The sequence below is a fragment of the Siniperca chuatsi genome, linkage group LG21 (assembly GCF_020085105.1).
Source record: "Siniperca chuatsi isolate FFG_IHB_CAS linkage group LG21, ASM2008510v1, whole genome shotgun sequence".
NCBI classification, from domain to species: Eukaryota; Metazoa; Chordata; class Actinopteri; order Centrarchiformes; family Sinipercidae; genus Siniperca; species Siniperca chuatsi.
This window is the reverse complement of record NC_058062.1, coordinates 21,899,104-21,918,557: the sequence shown is the minus strand read 5'-3', so window position 1 is coordinate 21,918,557 and position 19,454 is coordinate 21,899,104. Positions and strand designations below refer to the sequence as shown.

General features: G+C 39.9%; 1 protein-coding gene across 2 annotated transcripts in view; it reads left to right on the top strand.

The window, feature by feature from the left end:
* Positions 1-19,454, top strand: part of hoxb9a (homeobox B9a) — a 32,451-nt gene that overhangs the window by 6,708 nt on the left and 6,289 nt on the right. The window contains exon 2 of one of the 2 annotated variants that reach the window (XR_006376295.1): positions 7,690-10,091. Coding sequence is in view for 1 of the 2 variants with exons in the window: in XM_044182207.1 (XP_044038142.1) it covers positions 7,690-7,925 (236 nt within the window). In the remaining variant the exon portion in view is untranslated. Of the gene's footprint in view, positions 1-7,689; positions 11,212-19,454 lie in introns of those variants that run through there. The other variant, XM_044182207.1, reaches the window with a different exon arrangement.

Genomic DNA, 19,454 nt, shown 5'->3' with positions numbered 1-19,454 from the left:
AATTTCAGATATCGCTTGTAAAATGCATGCATAGATCATTTATGTAAGCTATCTGAAAGCACTGAGCAAATGCAGCTGACTGAATATTTACTTCAATAAAACAATTCGTTTTTGCTCCATTCACACCAGGCGCAACCGTTTTGATGTTATTCTGTAGTCTGCCGGTCATATAGTCGCATGTGAGTTGCTGTTTTATTCATCTGCTCCCTCTATAATAATAATAATATTTTACCTGTCATGAAATCGCAATCATCTTGATATAAAGCCGTCGAGGGTTTGGCTAGTACAACACGGGTTTGTTCTGTTTTTCTATCATCACTCGCACTAACAACAACATTTAATCCATCACTTGTTGGCGGTGTTGGCTCAGTTGGAAGCTCTTTTCCAAAGCTTCTTGACTTTTTTTTGGTTGGACATAAAAACGCTCCCTGAAAAGATATTCATTTGATTTCTTTTTTTTAACCGAGGCTCGATGTGAACGGGCTCTGTTTCCCTCTTCTAATCCTGCCAGAGGAGCCTGATCCAAGCATATGTGTGTGTGTGTGTGTGTGTGTGTGTGTGTGTGAGTGAGAGAGAGAGAGAGAGAGAGAGAGAGAGAGAGAGAGAGAGAGAGAGAGAAGAAGGGAGGCCTCCATTCCTCTATTGGCCTTTTTGGAGGAAGAAATACAAATTACAAATACTACACACACTCACATATACACACACACACAGTTATTTCTCCCTGTTTCTCTCTCACACACACGTGCATGCGCGCACACTCAGCAGCCTTAATACAGCATCTGAGCATGCTATCCATCAGAGCAGTGAGCTGGTTAAGGGCTGGATGGAGCCCAGCAGCCTCCAGTCTGAATTATTAGACTTTCCACCAGTAACACTGTGTGTCCCAGTCTGGCTTAGTGGTAGTGAAGGCTTGTCTGTAATGGATTCTGTTTTCAAAAAATTTTGAGCCTTCATTAAAAAGGTTTCTCTGAGCTGTTTCAGGGCGTCAGCAGTTTTTCTTGTTTTTTGATGTTTCTGTATTGCAGTGGGTCAGTGGATCGCTATTGGAAGCTGCACCATCCAGCAAGTGAAGGCTGTTTCTATTGTTCACATGGCAGCCATTTTGAACAATATAAATGCAAAAATCTACATATTTCTCTATGCAGGTTAAACACGACTAGCTTTACTAAAACAACTGCGGTTCACAGATAAACTAAATTAGCAAACAACGCCCAACCGCTTGAATTTAAAAGACAAGTTGGTTAGTGCAACCTCAGATTCTTTGAACGTCTCTCCTGTGTAAGTCACCTTCAAGTGAATTTAGTTGGAAATATCAACACAATGTGCTTCATAGCAAAGGCTGTTTTCAGTTGGCTGTGTTGTGAATGGCATAGTGGTTGGCTCTTTTGACATTACAAGTGGCAGTGTTGTTTTTTCATGACACATCTTCAAGTGTTTAACAATATATCTATTTAGAATTATCATTAAAGTGTTGTCTAGTTCACTTTTGTGGCTTTTTTTGTTCTGTACAGTAAATATGAAGCTAGAGCCACCAGCAGCAGGTTAGCTAAGCATAAAGACTGGAAACAGGGGGGAAACAGTTAGCCTGGCTCTGTCCAAAAGTAACAAAATCCACTAATGCTCACTAATTAACACCTTGTATTGCGTTTGTTTAATCTGTACAAAAAAGTGAGTGTAAAAATGACATCTTGTGGTTTCTAATGTTCAGGAAGAAAATAAACATATTTCCAAAAATGTCTAACTATTCCTTTAGTGTATGCTAGATAAACCTGATTAAGTTAGGTTCAATGAAGGGTTTGGTCTTGATTTTTCAAGTCAAAATCAGAAAAACATTCTGACTGTGTCTACATTTGATTAATTTGAGTAGTATTGTTTGTACAGTCTACAAATCTTCATTTTCACACAAGTAAGTAGAAAGTAACTGTGATGTCAGCCATTTTACTAATATCTGTGAATTTCATGTATGACAATTTAGATACAGACTGAGAACAGAAACATAGACCAACACTAGTTATTGACATGGTATGGTGAACAATGGTGACTGGTGACTTTTGGTTTGCTGAAAATTTGAGCTGTATCATTGATGCCTGGGTCATATGTTGTCTCAAAGTCATATTTTGTACTCTGTGTCCACTATACCTATTCGCATTAGTGGCCTGACAATGTAATATTCAACAGTGGCAAAACTCCTCGGAGAGCTTCAACTTGATGAGCTGCGTGCTGAACGTCACAGCATGGCAAAATAATTGGAAGTCCTCGCCACTATTGATAATAAGAAGGAATTTAAATTGGTACCTCTTATGTGTTGCCAAAAAGAGAAACATTCCTAACAGAATACAGTTTTTATCCACAGTAAAAATGTAATGCCTCCTACTTCCAAACTAAATTTGATGAGGGCACTGTGAAGGCTGAATTCTAAGTTCACCAACTTGGCTTGAAGGCAGGATGTGGCAGCTTGTAATAATGAGTCTAATATATGAAAGTGTTAACTTGGACTCTTTGAATCCAGTTGTTTCTGATGCACTTTTAAGTGGGAAATCTGATAAATGATTAGTGTCTGCATCTTAGCACATAACAGCAAGACAAATAGTCCAAGTTTCCCTCCTCTGGTATTCAAAATGGCTGCTGTGGATCTCACATCCAGTCAAAGCTGGGATCCAGCAACAGATTCTCTTTGTGTTACTGGTGCTGGGCGGCCATCCAGAATAAACTACAAGATTACACTTCAGTCTTTGTGCTGCTGCAGCCGCTGCCGGGCAAAGTGAGAAAGTTATTACCCCTGAAGTTTATTAAGTTATAACGGCGGGTGAACAACCCCATTAATTGGCTTGTTGCTGTTGGTGGCTGGGTGAGATGGGGTGTAAGGGTTGGGGTAGGTGGGGGTGTTGGGAGGGAGATAAAATATGACTTCGGGAAATGTAATAACGTGCCTTTCGGATATATGAGAGGTCAATTTATGGAACTATTAGGGTGAAATTGCAAAGGGAGGGAGAAAGAGACGGGATGTGAAATTAGTCTTGTAGCCCTTTCGGTCACTGTTTCCATACAAGCAGCATTCATCACGGTGGACACACACACACACACACACACACACCCACAGGCAAAGACACACATTGGCCTACAATTGGACACATCGCGCTGCAGGGCCATAGCTTTACGGGAATATCAATCTTTTCATCCATGTACCTGTCCATGTGACATCCAAGCCACATATTGCTTCTGCAGATACATGGATGTAACCTAAAGACAAGACTTCAAGTTACACCCATAACCCCCCACCCATATTCTTTCTTTCTATCTGTCATCATCCTTACTGTCTTCCCACCCTTTGAAGAAAAAAAGTCTATACAGTCCACCATCACCACCAGCACCTCAACTCACCACTCTTCTCCACCGCTCCCCACCCCCTCAACCGGTTCGTCATTCTGGGTGACAGCCATGGTCGGCACTGCTCCGAGGGTAATGGATGGTCCTGGGGTTGATTATACACCCGGGGAATGCAAAGCACCCACTTTACTGTGTGACAAAAGCACCATACACCCCCACCCCACCCTCTCCTCACCTCTGTACTAGGCATTATTTTGCTCTGAGATGAAATCGATCCTCTACATGCTGGCCATGTTGGAGGAAATTGATTCTAGAGGGTATTAAGGACGTATTTACTAATGATAGCCGCTAACCCATTCAGCTGGTGGGAATAACACAGGGAGGCTATTCTGTCAGATCCACACAGAGACAGAGGCTGGGTGACGCAGTGTACATCCCTGGCAGCCATCTTGGCTTTGCAATCTTGTTCCAAAGTCTCTGCATCTAATATACTGAATTACACCACCAAACCAAACAGAAACGCTTGTGAAAGAATCCCAGCTGTTTGACTTGTTCAACATACTTTCACGTCCATATATCCTGCAAAAAAATATCTGATAAAAAGTTGTGGCCCTATTTGCGATACATTACTACAAATTTGTAGTGTTGGCTAAAAAGCACAAAATGATACCTACATGTCTTAATTTCTACTTTGTGGGTAAAGTTTTCATCATGGGATTGTTCACATTAATGAAGAAAACCACCATGACTGACCTCACACAGTCTGCTTGTTTTTGTACATTTCAAAACAATGTCATAACTTTTTAAAGCTGAAATTAGCTCATTTTCTTATTTCACTTATTCCATTATTTCAAATGGGACTTCTTGTCTGAGTTCTGTGCAGAGCAGAGCAAAACAAATGCCTAGTGATTTCTGTATGTGGAATTGTCTTCTAAATCTAGGACATTTAGGAAACTATTGTGTTGGTTCAAATTTGGTGAACAGATAGCTCACTTTTGTAGTGATCATTGATGTGTTCACATGCGTATTTAAACCTGGAAGAAGATGATAGACAGACATGAATTATTAAGGAAGCTGATGCTTTGATGAAGAACTGGTCAAGTTTGACGTCTGTTAGTGGTTTCACAACATGACTTCCAAGCATGTTGGCTTTGCAATTAAAAATTTACAATATAAACTTAGGATTTAGATTTAGATTGCCATACCCAACTGATGGCCTTGATGTATGGATTCAATGTGCCCATTTGTGTGTGTGTCCTGCCAGGAAAAGAAAAAGTATGTTAGGAAATATGCTCATACTAAGTGTAAAAGCTGACAAAATAAGTCAAAATTATGATAGTATGTCAAATGTATGCATTTTTCAAACCAAAATATAACAAAGATGTTCAAACTTTGACATTTTAAGTAAAATGATGAGAATTCTGACTTAGCAACTAATATTTTTTACTTGCTATCTCAACATTATGACTTTACTTTCAATTAATTTTAACTTAACATTCAAAATGTGACCTTTCAGTTTTTTTTCAAGTATTGGTACTGGTAAATGTTAATCCATAAGAAACTGAAGCTGCACATTTGAATGTAAATTTAGGTTAATCTGATCAAACATAAAGCTAACACTCCTCATGGTACCACACAAAACAGTTGTTTGTTCATAACATGGAGAAAAAAAAAATCAGTTATGAATGTCATATGCAGTTGTGTGAATTGCTTTGGCATTATAGCAAGTATGATTGTCATGGTTGTAAAATATTACCAGTGAAATTGAAGACAGACAAACCCTCCACCCAGCATCAGTTAGGAAAAAGTCTGGCCCCTCAGTGAGGAACACACACACATTCTAATTCTTCCTGCTTGGCGTCAAAATGCGCTGAAGCTCAGGCTTTTCCCCATGACTTGTGAGTGATAAGATCATCCCTTCTGCCATTTTGGGCCAGAAGACTGAGGCTGCATTTTATATAGGTACAGAAAATCTCCTTTATAACCCCTTGCCCTGCAGACCTGATCTGCTCCTGGCTGCAAGGATAAAATCTCTTTTTTTGCGGTTAGACAGCAGCAGGGAGAAGCTTTTTGGCCATTATGTTGCCCAAACTGATTTAGATGGAGCTTATATTCCAAAATTCATCAGACAGTGACTCTACAAACAAGTTTTTTACCAATAAATCCAGAAAGGAATCCCCTCCTTGAGTCACATTTGGGTTTTGCACCAGTGTTGGAGTTGCACTGATTTGGTGTCACCGATAAAATGCATTGAAGAAACAGCAGGGTTTAAGGAAATAGTTCCAGTGTGGTCTAGCTTTCTGCTTTGCATGCTGCTCTTCACTTCTGTTCATCATCAGATATGGTCTTTAAGCTTTTGCAGCACATGTTATTTTTCTTAACTGTTCAGACAAAATTTTAGGACATAGCTATGCCCAATGAGAAGGCAGCGAGGTTAAGATTTATCTGTTTACATTGAATTTCTTTTTGGTTTTTCTGACTCTAGCTAGTGTAGGACTCTTTGTTGGCTTGACTGAGTTGCAATTGACTGGAGGAAGAGCCTAACCACAGGGAATGATTGCTCTTGGTTAAAGGTTTTATTTAGAAGATGTAAAAGTGGAAATTAACCAAGACCAGTTCTCGCCTCTCACATCGTTCCTGAATGTGTTTTGGTAGTTGTTTCAAAATGGAAACGTCTGTATTCTGAGATATACCTGAGTACCTGAGAGATTTGGTCAAACTGATTACAAACACAGTATTATTTGCAAGTAAAATCAGTGTTAAATGGATGGAAAAGCTCAAAATGAGAAAAGGGCTTCCAATTTTTTTCATGGTGGAGTTGTCATTTAGAGAGCCTCTCTGCCGTGACAGTCCCAGCAAGCTGCCTCATAGTTGAGATGCCTTGGTGCTTTGCAGAGGGGAACAGCAGATAGCTTTCAGCCCTAAACCAGACCCTTGTATCCCAAACAAGAAATCTCTGCTAATTACATAGGTCTGAAAGCTATAAAGAGGGGTGGGGTGGTGGGGAGTCAGGGTAGGGGTGGGGAGGTGAAAAGTCTGGGTAGCCTGGCAAACAAGACATATGGAAGAAAGAGAGACAGAGATAAAAAAAAAACAGACAATAATTCATAATTTTCTCTCCACAGAAAATGAAGAACATCCAATTATGTCGGAATTCTGATGTGGCAACATGGAGCTGAGTGTCATCACAAATCCGTGATTTTATCACCTTTAACTTCACCGAAAGAACAAATAACTCCTTAAAGACAATCTGTTTTAAGTTAATGTATGGATTTAGTTATGAGGAAAATGGGTTCAGTACAATCTATTGTATGAAATGTGTGAAAATCATATTGAATCTATATAAGCTTACTGAAAGGCAAAGGAAGAACACATATAAACATAATACATAAATATTTTTGCTCTAATCCCATCAGGGTCATGCTGCTTATTAATTTAGGAGTAAGGAGAAGTGACGCAGGAAGCAGTGACAGTGCTGAGCTGCAATGTGGTCATCATTCTCACGCAAACAAAACAAAGCGGTATTAGGCCTGAAAAACATCTTCCCTGATGTGTTTTTGTGTGTTTGCTGTCATCACGCACGCTGGGTGTATTTCGGCTACCGTTTTTGGTCACAAAAGGTGATTTAGCAACAGACAAATACTATGTTGCCCTCCGAAACTCTGAATTGTTGCCTTGCTTTATTTCTGTTATCATTAGTCTATATATATATATCTTATATTAATCCGCTGACGGTCACCTTCAAATAGGAGCCTCCAGAAACAAGTCAGATATCTCCCTGCCTGCCATTACTATATATGAATATATGTAAATAACTGCAGCCGTGACCATATCAGCTAACTCATTGGCTAATCATGAGAAGTCATTGCTTTTTTATGCTTTTGTTTAAATTGTGAATTAAATAGTGCATTTTGAAAGGTCTGGACCCGCTCTCAAAGCTGGTTCCGTTTATCAGTAAGCTATATTGAGATCAGACTATGTTTTATCTATTTTGTCATGCTATTATTTACGCTCCACTTTTTAAAAACAAACCGCATATTGCGATGTTCTGTTCGTATTTATCCATCGTGCCTCCATCCTCTTACATGGAAGCTGCAGGCTGGCTAGAGCAGGCCGTCTTCCACGTGGTGTCAAATAAAACAGCCATGGGTCTTCTTGTGTCAAAGTTGCGCCCCTGTTGACACCATAAGTGTCAGTTGTAGAGTCTGTTTTTTTCGAGCAAAGCTTTTACGCACGGAAAAATGCTGTTTTGATCATTTAATTGTCATTTTAATGTTACAAAACTCACAAAAGAGAGTACACGCGCATTTATTTTATTTAATCATTAATTGCCTTCCTTTCCTTTTTTTTATCTTCCCCCAGATGACCCCTCTGCCAACTGGCTACATGCGCGCTCCTCCAGGAAGAAGCGGTGCCCGTACACCAAATATCAGACGCTCGAGCTGGAGAAGGAGTTCCTGTTCAACATGTACCTCACGCGGGACCGGCGGCACGAGGTGGCACGCGCGCTTAACCTGACGGAGCGGCAGGTGAAGATCTGGTTCCAGAACCGGAGGATGAAAATGAAGAAACAGAGCAAGGACCAACCCAAGGACTAGCGGGACTCTCACCCGCGCGCGCACGTACACATTCAGACGCACATGCACGCACGCTAGCACCATATATTCAACATAAAGGCCCCTATTTCTTCTGTCTAGAACACAAAATGGCCTTCCCAAGAACTGCAAAAATACACACACATACATCTGCAGTTTCCAATTTGGTTTCACCTTCAGGCACTACCACATGAGCTTCTGTCGAATCACACCGATCTATACAACTGATCGGTGGCTTCACTGATCGCTAACAGACGCTGAGGACGTCACCACGTTAACACTGAAGTCTTAAGAAGGTCGGAAACGCTCCGTCTGATGTTAGAAGGAGGCTGGGACTTTGGAATCATGAGTTTGTGGTCATGGAGGATGATGGATAAAAACTCAACCAACCAACAGCAATTCCTCTTGAACCTCCTCTCCTTTAAAAGGATGGGACTCATATAAAACTGCGGATTGGAATGTTTGTTTGATGAGCTGATGGCTCTTGTTCGTCCTCCGTCTTCATAGTTTTATATTACGCTATTATTTAGGCTTTGATTTTAGGTTACATGATGAAAGGAAAGAAAACAGCTGGCGATGTTACAACAGACTGGGGGTGGGTGGGTTCTTTTTTCTCAAGCACTACTCCTTCTTTTATTAGTTATTTATTGATCTATCGCTGACACCGGAGGCGTGCGAAACTGGGGTTTCACGTGGTCATTAATAAGCACTAGGAGCTGAGGAGGATACACACAAACACACGCACACACACACTGGTTTCATCCTTCTTTTTATTCTCCTTTTTTCTTGCTTCTCTCATTGCTGGCAGAATTTGATTAGAAAGCGCCTGATGGTCGGCGTTGATAGCAGCAAGCCGCCGTTTGTTTCCCGGCTGTCGGCCTGTAAGTAATGAGCAGATAGCCTACTAGAGGAGGAGGAGGATGGGATGGGACAGGGTGGGGGTGTTAACCCGACTCAGTAACCGGGGATCCGATTAGGCTGCTGTCGATACCGTGGATCCCCGCCCTTCAGCTACTTCTCCAGATGCTTTGTGCGCTGCGGCTCATCTGCGGCTTTTATCGACTATCGATAGTCCTCCCCTCCGCATCACATGAGCCTGAAGTTAGCAGGGTTTATCTGAGAAGAGACACAGCACAAAGCACCAGTTTTGGGGGTTTTTTAAAGTTTTTTTTTTTTATCATACCCACCCTTCTTGAAACTTGAGGCTTCGAGCATCAAGACTCAGTTTTGGCTGAATCCAAGTCAGATTTATCCAGGTGAAGTTAGCCTTGATCACCTGCTACTCTGACCTGAATTTACTTTAGATGATAAATAGGCTACTCCAGATAGTTTTGGCTGCTTCTTCTCAAATTCTGACCCTACATGCTTTCTCAACACTCACTCTCAAACATTATTAAAAAAACAGGTGACACAAACGCTTCTTAAATTAGACTGGCCATTACAAATCATCCATGGCTGCTAATTCGTTTAGGTTACCAGCTATTTGCAGTAAATATGTAAAAATGTTAATTTCAGATTCAAGTGCGCACAAAGTCCATGTGTGCAGTGTGCATGTAGCACTGGTCTGCGCCCTGCAGACTCAAAAACCTCTATCCTCTCGGTCACCATCTTCCAATGTTTCTTCAATATTTCAGTGCATTGCATTTTAGAAAGAATCAGCTCTATTTTTATACATACAGTATATTGTGTATTATCTGCTATGCAAGGCCGGTTTCTCTCTCATTTCAGGAAATATAGGGATAGTATGCGCAACGGCGGTTTCTAAACGCATACTGGTACTGAAGAAAGAGCGAAATATCCCGATGCGCATGTTTACTGACGATTTTGAAGTTCCTTTTAATTTTTCCCCCGGGAATATCATTCATAGAGGTTCGATAACACATTTATATCCACAGACATAACAGAACAATTAAGATTAAGATTTTCGCGCGAAATGCTTCTGTAATAGTGTCTAAATGTACAATAATAGCTCTGAGTATTATCTGGTTAGACTTAAGTTTCTGCAGAATTTTATTGATCTGAGTTTTAAAATATGAAGAGGAAATGTTGGAAAGCCAACCTGCTACTATGGCGTTATTTGAAGTTTTGGCGTAGTTAAATGGCGTCCATGGCAGTTTTACGGACGATCATAAACAACATTGTCCGTGTGTGTGTGTGTGTGTGTGTGTGGTGTTGGACTTTGTGGCTTGCAGACCACAAAGGCTGCTTGTGCACCAACATTGTAAAAATTAGACGCACATATATATTGTTTACACACACACACTTGCGTGGATGTTGTCTCCAGTTTAGTTTATGTTGTTTTCATTTTTAATTTACACGCAGAAATGAACGGGTCTACAACCAGCCTTTTTTGCAAAGTCGAAACAGAGAAGCGCTACAATTTCTCGATAAGCAGCATCGAATCCTCTATTTACGAGTAAAAATGTTTACATGGTTTGCGCATGCCTCGAGTCTCTTGTCATTTGAAGACGTTATTTCGTCGTTTAGCTCTGTGTGTTAAATCTGTTGGAGGGGAATGCTTACTGAAAAATTAAAACAGACTAAATAGAAGTTTCTTGATAGGAAATATTTCTAATTTATTGTATATAAAATTAGTAACAAGGTCTTTCTTATTGTAATGAGTTCAATATGCTGAATATTGTTTTGTCTTATTGGGACATGGCATCTTACTATAATATAGATGATTTTTTTTTTCATTTTGTCTGTCATGTTCTTTAGATTCTGTTTTCCATGTTGTTGTGCCGACTGTCCAACTGTTATCTGTTCTGATGTCAGTCCGATGTGCTTTTTGTCTATGATTTGTTAAATGTTGAACAGTAATGAGTTGGACTCATGCTGATGTAGCCTAAATACCGCTAAGTATTGGGACATAGAAGACGAAAGGGTTTGATTATAATGGGGCAATGCTTCTATATAAATTATCACTTCTATTTGAATTATTGACTCTGTTACTTTCTGCCCTTTTTGACTTTCTCTCGCTTCCTGTATTTACTCTCCTGACTGGAGAAGCAAAGTTTCTGGAGTTTTTGCTGTCGATAAATGGCTTTGTCCAGCTCCAGAAGTCATTTTATTTTCCTTCCGCTTTTTTAATGAGTCAAATCTAATCCATGTGGCCACAGTAAAGGCTTTATTAACGAGCAGGCAAACTCCAGTCTCTCTGATCTTCTCCATGTGAAATGTTCCAGTCCCTTCTTGTATGTTTTCCTCTCTTCTGTGTTGTTGTCTCTTGTTTCTTTGTGCGATGGCACTGCTGATGCTGGATTCCTATTAAACAAGATACTTTACAGTACGATTTGATTCATGTCATTAAATTGCTGCTTCTCACTGCTAATTAAATAGACGGTTATCCGGGAGGGAATGGTGGGGGATCATTTGTGATTTACAACTGAAATCGACCATTTACATAATTTCCGTTATAGGAAGATCTCTTTTTCTGCTGTTCTCTGGTGTAAATAAGGCTGCAGTGGGAAAGTTCAGAGCGAGCAGCTAAGCTTTCCCTTTGGATGGTTCCTTTTGGTTCTTCTTTTCTGGGGGGCTGGGAGAGAAAGAAGCGGATGAGCCAGCATGTGTTTAAAATATGTGTATCTTCAGTTGTACACTGAAACTTAAATGAGAGGGGCGTCTGTTTGGCTGCAACACCAAAAGACTGTCATAAACCCATAAACACCCCCCCCCCCTTCCCCCTCCCCACACATAGACACACCCACACACAGAGATGATGAGTGCATTCAGTAGAGGCGTCGTCATCTGTCCATTAGGAGCTTGTGAAGCCGCTGCGGTTCCTGTGTTTGTCTCTGCACCAAATGATAGACACAAAGTCTGATGAGGGCTGCAGGATCTCTATTTTCTCTCTTGCTTCACACATGATGTCGAAACAGTTATAATAGGGCTTGGAGTTGAAGTAGCACAAGCAGTAAAAGTTGACATGTGTTGCTGTTCATGCATAAGAAGCAGAAGAAAACTAACATCACATAAATGATATAAAATAGTAATGGTGTGTAAGAGAACAGAAGCAGAGTAAGCTTCAGTAACTCTTTCAGCTGTGGAATATCACTGTTGGCACTTGCATCAAGGTAGTGCTAGTAACTCTAATAGTATGTATTCTGATAATTACAGCAAGTGTGGTAGTATAATTTGCAAAGTCAATTTATTTGATGATCAACAGTTGCTGCTGTTGTTGCTACACTTTTTGGTGGCTACACGTTACTAGCCACCAAAAAATTCTGAATTTTTTTCCGTTTTTTGTCAAATTTAATGTATTTAACTATTTTTTTCAGTGTCCTCAGTGTTCAGCTCAAGTCCTGGTTGCAGGACTAGTAGTAATAGCACTAAGAGCTTTCATGTGGCTGGCATAGGTCTACAATGAACATTTTGTAATATCGGTTCAGCTACTGTTTAGATCAAGCAAGCAATATCAGTAGCAGGAGTAGGTGTACTAATAGGGTAGTTCAAAAGCACTATATAAACACTTAAGGAGAGGTTTATAACACACTTTAACACACTATAATGTAGTTGTTAAAATGTTTTAAAGGTGTGTCTTAAAGTATTTGTAAACAATTATAACTCCTCCAATCACCATCCCTAACTGGTCAATAAACATGCAGGCTAATGAACGCTTGATAACACGGTATAACATCTGACATGGTGATTGATGACTGATATGATTATGCAACTGAATATATACATACAGTGTATTCTATAGCATTAATGAACTGTTTACACTCATGTACAAGTCATTTGGGTTGGATTTAAAACTCTAGAAATGTGTTTAAATGCATGAAGACCAATTAATTACATAGGATTAGAACTATGTTATATTATGTTATCAAGCATTCACTAACTGTTTATATAGTTAGTGAAGGCATGATATTAGTACATTAGTTTAGTAATTAAATTACATTTACATTAGTAAACAAACAGTGCTGACAGTGAAAGCAGTGTAAACAGCCGTGGTGTAAAGTGGTAGAAATGTAATGGTGAACAAAGTCTCAGCACAGCCTCTCTGCTTCGCCCTGCACTGCTGGGCCCAGCCAATGAGGTCTCTGGATTTAAGCAGATTTAGGCTTGGGCCCCAACAAAGCCATCCCATAAACCATCTGTGGACACGATGGCGGATGATTGTGATACTTCTCAGAGGTCTAGAAGGGTCGGAGCTTCATTAAATTCAGAAGCCCTGCACTCTGCTGCAGGCCTCCATCCAGCTGAAGCCTGCTGCCCCAGGGAAGGACAGCAACTGCAAGCTGCTTCACCCAACTATCTGTGTGTGTGTGTGTGTGGGGGATTGCTGTGACACATGGCACAGTAAATCTAAGAGAATGCAGAGAGCAGGAGCCTCACACAACAACTCATATTCACATCAGGTTAATACAAGGATGCGTTTCATTTATGGAGCCACAGAAACACCAGGGAGACATCATGGTCGCATCTGAAGGAGAGGGCAGAATCATGGGCAGCAGTACTTTTGTTATGGGTAAAGTGAGAAGTAAAAGTAATTCTACAAGCAGCAAGAAAGAGCTAAGCAAAGAACTAGCTGGAGTTATAGTACAAAGGAAAACATTGTATATCAATTTCCACTAGCTCTGGAATCAGGCTGGAGTTTGTTGTTTAGCAACTTTGATAGTCCATATATTGCTAATATACCAATATATATAATCTTAAATTACTGTCTGATTAACAACTGTAATACAGTATGATCTGGATCTGGGCTCCAACAGAAACCTGGAGGACAAATTTCTCTCTAGTCTGTTTCTAATAAAATTCCTGCAGCATGTATGGCACTGGTTTTGAGTCAGTTGTTGGATCTGGTTATGTTGCTGAAATTGTCACCCAAACACTGACACACGGCCCACTGCAACCTACACCCCAACTCCCATCTCCCTTTCTCTGTAATGTATCCCAACTGAGAGGCAATGGAAAAATCCAGATTGGCTCATTGTGCAGTGATTTAGCTGTGTGGCCAAAGTAGGTGCAGGCCTCATCATTTCAGTGATATTTTCTGAAACTAAATGGGCTGCACAAGACAAACCACGTGCTGCTCCTGGCAAAATTCATATATCACCCCAGGCGAACATGGCCAGTCCAATATGTCTTCACTTTAAACTCTCATTAAAACAGAGTCAACAGATAATAACCGGCTTCACTGACACACTCTGGGTGGATGGCCCAGAGCAGCTCTCCCCTGTCCCCTGCATTGAATGAGCTGTTTTACACAGCACAGCTTCTATAATTCATCAAGCAACAGAGAATATCATTCATATTCATACATTTTCACAAAGAGAGTTATGGTCCCACTGATACAAACGGTTGTATGGATCAGATCACATCAGCCATTCTGGACTCATTAACAGTTGGACGGCAAGCCAAATGCTGCTGGCTGCTCTGCAGATGTTACAGCTGCCTCTGACTGGGCAAAAAAAGAAAGAAAGAAGAGAATACCTTCAAGGACAGAAATAATATTAATAATAATAATAATTCAGAAAATACAGAAATTATAACTATATATGCACATGGTATAGCTTTGTCTGGCTGGGCAGGGAAACATAATAATAACATCAACATAGTAATTAATAATAACAGTGTGCACATGTTACAGCTGCCTCTGACTGGGCAAAAAAAAAGAAAACCATCAAACACAGTAGTAACACTGCATGTTAGCTGAGCAGAATGCTGGGCCCATTTTAGAGCTCCTTCTGACTGGATAAAATAATAATAATAACAATAACAATAACAATAATAATAATGTGATAATAATAATAATAATAATAATAATAACATGAAATATAGAAATGATAACAGTATGTGCACATGTTACAGATGCCTCTGACTGGATAGACCTAAAGTATAACATCAATAACAATATGTGCACAAATACAACAATGAAAGCAATATAAGTATGTGTTACAGCACTTTTTTGTAATAACATCCTAGAATATAATTATTATTTAAATGTGCATGTTACAGATCTTTCTCACCTGCTCAAGAAATACATTTACTAGCTTTTTCTAGACCGTTCATTCCACAGTCCTCCCAGGCAGACAGTTGGAAAGAGACTGCAAGACTTGGTTGAATGTTTTTAGTATTATTATTGGTTTTTGCTCAAAGAACTTATTCCAAGACACACACAAATAAATACTCTAACAATGTGTGGACAAGCTTTATAATTTATTACATATTTTAAAATGGTAATTGTAATAATTGATATTATTTATAATAATTTAAGCTTTTTTATATTAATGACATACAAAATTAAAAAGTACAATAGGTTGTGATTTTACAACGCCTAATTGAAAAATAACAAACAAACATAAAAGCTCTCCCAAATCCCATAATAATAATAATAATAATAATAATAATAATAATAATAATAATGATAGGAAGAAGAAGAAGTAAACGTTTTGTTGCTCGTAATAATTGCAAATAATAAGTTAGAAAATTAAAAGTAAAAAGTAGCCAATAACTAATATTATTTCTCCACTAAACTTTCAGATTAAGATTTCAACTTGTAGCAGACAGTCTCATATTGTTTGTCTGGCATGACGTTCGCCCCTGTTGGCCCATTCCTTTGAAAACGGTTAGGGCAGCGGCACATACACAGCCAATCACTCTGTTTCATCCAAATGATTCACATCCATCTGCATTCACAGTAGTTGTGTTTCAAAGCCACACATCTCCGAACAGTTTGATTTCTTGCAGTGAGTCGCCCGGTGGAGCTTTACAGGAAAGATGAGGCTTCCTGCATTTATTTCTTCTGTAATTGTAAAACCACAAGTGGACTCCGCCGGTCAGAACATGCCGTAAGGGTTTGTTTCATTTGTTTTATTTTACTTTGAAAAAAAAAAAAATCTGATAGTATTTCTCCCTTTGGGCCAATAAAGTTCCAGAAGCTTTCTTTCCCCCTCCTCCTCTTCTTCTTTCTCACGTCAGTTGTTTTGCACACTTCCTATTTTCAAACACGGAAAGAAACAGCACGAGAGAAGCAGGATGTGCTGCACGCACCGGGGGTCTCGATCTCACGGGTAAAAAAAAAAGGAGGAGGGGTTGGGTGGGCGATGAGGGATGCAGGAGCGGATGCGTGCGGGTTGGAAGAAGCCGCCGCCGACTGTCGTAAAAACAGCAAAGAGGAAGACGGAAAAGAAGAGGAGAAGAGAGAAAGAGGATTCAATGCGGTGCGGCGCAATAAAAGAATATGATGGCAATAAAGGTTTATAGCGTATAAATTTCTGAAGGTTAAGAACTAAACGGCTGTAAAGCAAACACGCCGAAAGAAAGAAAAGGGCGCGAGGAAAGACACACACAGAAAGGAAATATTAGAGTCAACGTTTCAAATACAGCTTGATCCTTTATTTGGAGGTTAAAATGGGATTGATATGCGCTAAAGTCAGAGGGAGAGAGTAGATATTAGTGTGACGACTTCTTCTAGATGTTAGATTTTCTAGACTTGAGAGAGGCGGTGGAGTGATGGACAGGCCTGGATATGCAGGCACAATCCGTGTTTAGATGCAAAAACCGAGCAATAGTGGGATTCTCCGAATTTGATTTTTTGTATTGTAGCAGCATGGAAGGGAGGACGAGTCTCCGTCATCCTCCTACTCCTCCTCTTCTTTTCAGCTTTGGGAGTTTTATGGTTGTGTAGCCGTTTGGTACTATTGGGGTATTTTTGCAGCCTGGTTGTGTGTGTCCCCGACCTCCCTTTTTTCTAACCCGGGCCTGTAGGCATAAAGTCCCCTCCAAAAAACGCCAAAAACACATCCAGACAACAGACCCCGACAGAGAAGTTGTGCTGTGTAATTGTTATTATTAGGCCACTTTTTAAAAAAATATATCGCGCTATTTTCAATCTCTGTGTTGCTGTTTTCTATTTCTGAGTTTTCACCGTTATGATAGCCTAATATGGGTTCATATTTCCACAGGGGTGAGACTGAGGATCTGGGCTGCAGTCTCTTCAGATAATGTTAACAACCGCTTTTACAGTCTGTTTACAGCCTGTAATTTAGCAACCTGCACACACACACACACATACACACCAGGTCCCTCAAACATAAAAGCAGCGATCATCTGCGGTAATAAAACGGGTTTGTCTGGGTTGAACTGGACTTCACTGACACAGAGGAGGAGATACACGCAGTTACACTTTTCACTTTACCACGCTTCACTTATTCACATGGTCTTTGTATTTAAAATAGTTTCATAGTTTATAACAGCAGAGATGCATGTCGCATGTCATTTTCAGTCTAAAACCAAACAATAACACAATCAATAAAAAACTCACAATATAATATTAACAATGTTAACGATGTTTATTGTTCAATATATAATTTCATAATTTGATTTTAATTTCTTGATTTTTAGTAATTTGTTTTATTTTGTTGCATTGTATTAGTATTTAGTATTTTTGTTTATATGCAAACATATAAAAATGCAGTAACATTTCATTTTAATTTGAATCATTTCAATTAATTAATTAATTAATGCAATATAACAGTTACGTACATGACTAATAAGTATAAGCCAGTATATTAATACCAGTAACAGACGCACAAACCCCGGCATTAAATGCTAAACATATTAACAACATATAAACGTAGGCTATCTAACAGCCTGAAAGGGAAAAAAGCTAGTAAAGTGAACCCATTGTTTGTACAGTATAGCCTACTTAAATAGATGCAGAGTAATATAAAAAGCTTTGTACAGAACTAGCAGTGTACCTACAATTTACAAAGAAAAGGGCAAACTGACATTTAAATCTTGTTGATCTTCAGTTTTGTGCTGTTACATTAATTTGTAGGCCTGCTTCAGATAAAAATAGAAAGAATGTATTCAGTATTTGAGGTTTCTAAACCTTAAAGTCAGACGTGCACATGCGAGAGGTCTGAATGCCCGTCTTCGTTTCACTTTCTTTTTTCTTCCAGAAATCACAAATCAACCCTCACATCTGGCCTCCAATTACAACACGCAGTTTTATTTTAAAGCAGCTTATGTAGCTTTATGTGCGCACTTAATAGAACCATAAAGCCGCATTACAGGCCGACTTCCCCCCTGTGGCCTTACTGCAACCGGCCACTTGATGGGGCTCTTGCTCCACCGATAAAACAGGCCTCGCCGACGGTTTGCTTGCATTTACGGAAGACACACACATGCATGGGCTCATTTAAGAGGGTAAAATTGGCCGTATTCCTCTTCTTGGTGATTTTTTAAGGGGGCATCTTTAAAAAGAAGTGAGGTGATTAGGCCACATCTTGACTTTGCTTTAGAACATCCTGACGTCGGAAGCAGATTCAGGTCATTTTCACAGCGTAGAAAGAGGAAGGGTTGAGGCCTTTGGAAATAATAACGCAGAGGCGTGCAAGATATGTATAGGCTGCCAGGAAATGTTTATTTTTCCTGGTGCGGAATTCACACCAAGGACGCTCGCACCTTACTCATCATCTGGCTCTGCTTAATATGCAGGCATGTATAGGTGGAATGTGTAAGGGGTATTAGTGCTTGAGTACTGGGTGCCAGAAACATTTTTCCTCAAAAAATATGAGGAATATCTACACCCAGCGCATATAGGATGCACACAGGTCTTTATGTGCGCTGCTACTACGGCCAAATCCAGTCTTTCAAGTATTTCAAGATGTTTTAATTAGTGTAGATTTGACGCAGAGGACATAAAGTATAAAGACGCGATGGGCGAAGTCCAGTTTTTGATGTTTCTTCCTGCTCCAAATGCATTAGTGAGTGGGGACGCAGTTGTTTACGACGTCTCTGACGTTCATTGAGACCGTTTGTTTTTTTGTCCAAGTGTGCATTCGGCGGGAATGACCCGATAACAGGCTTGCCCTGTCTTTTTAGTGGTCTGGCTGTGACAGCGGGGATGTGTGGACAGTTGTTCAGGTGCGTGAAAGCTGGTCAGATATGAATTTTTTGCGCAATACATTCACATTTCACCACGCAGACAACAGATCTCATAAGCAAGCGCTTTATTGGAAGTGTAAAACACGGCGCGGTGAAGCTTCAATAAGATCATATTCTGGGTAATAAATTGGAAAAATACTGTGGCAATTACTCCTCAGAAAGTCGGGCGTACAATCAGCTGATTTACCACAACACAGTCTGTTACTCAGGCGGGTGCTTGCAGCATTTGGGCCTCTTGTGTCAGCGCTGTATAATCTAAATGAATAAAATTCGGGTAATGACATTTTTATTTGGCTGATGTAAGCACGCAATGGACGCGAAAACAGTCCATGCTGGAAATAAAATGATAGCTCCAAAACAAAATAATATTATCAGCATGAATCTCCATCACCGATTTTTCATATCCCCCTCATAACTTTCGGGCCTGTATGGGCACAGATTCTAGGAAATTAAGTCTCAATCAAAGTAGAAATAACTCCACAGTTGAGACTTTTGGGGCTAATCGCTGCACTTTAGGCCATCTTACTTTTTACGAGCCGAGATGTTCTACAAGGCCGAGCTTAACCTTTCCAGAATTTTATCTCGTTAGAAAAGCCCTCCTTTACCTCAGCTTACACTCCGACAGGAAGGACCAAA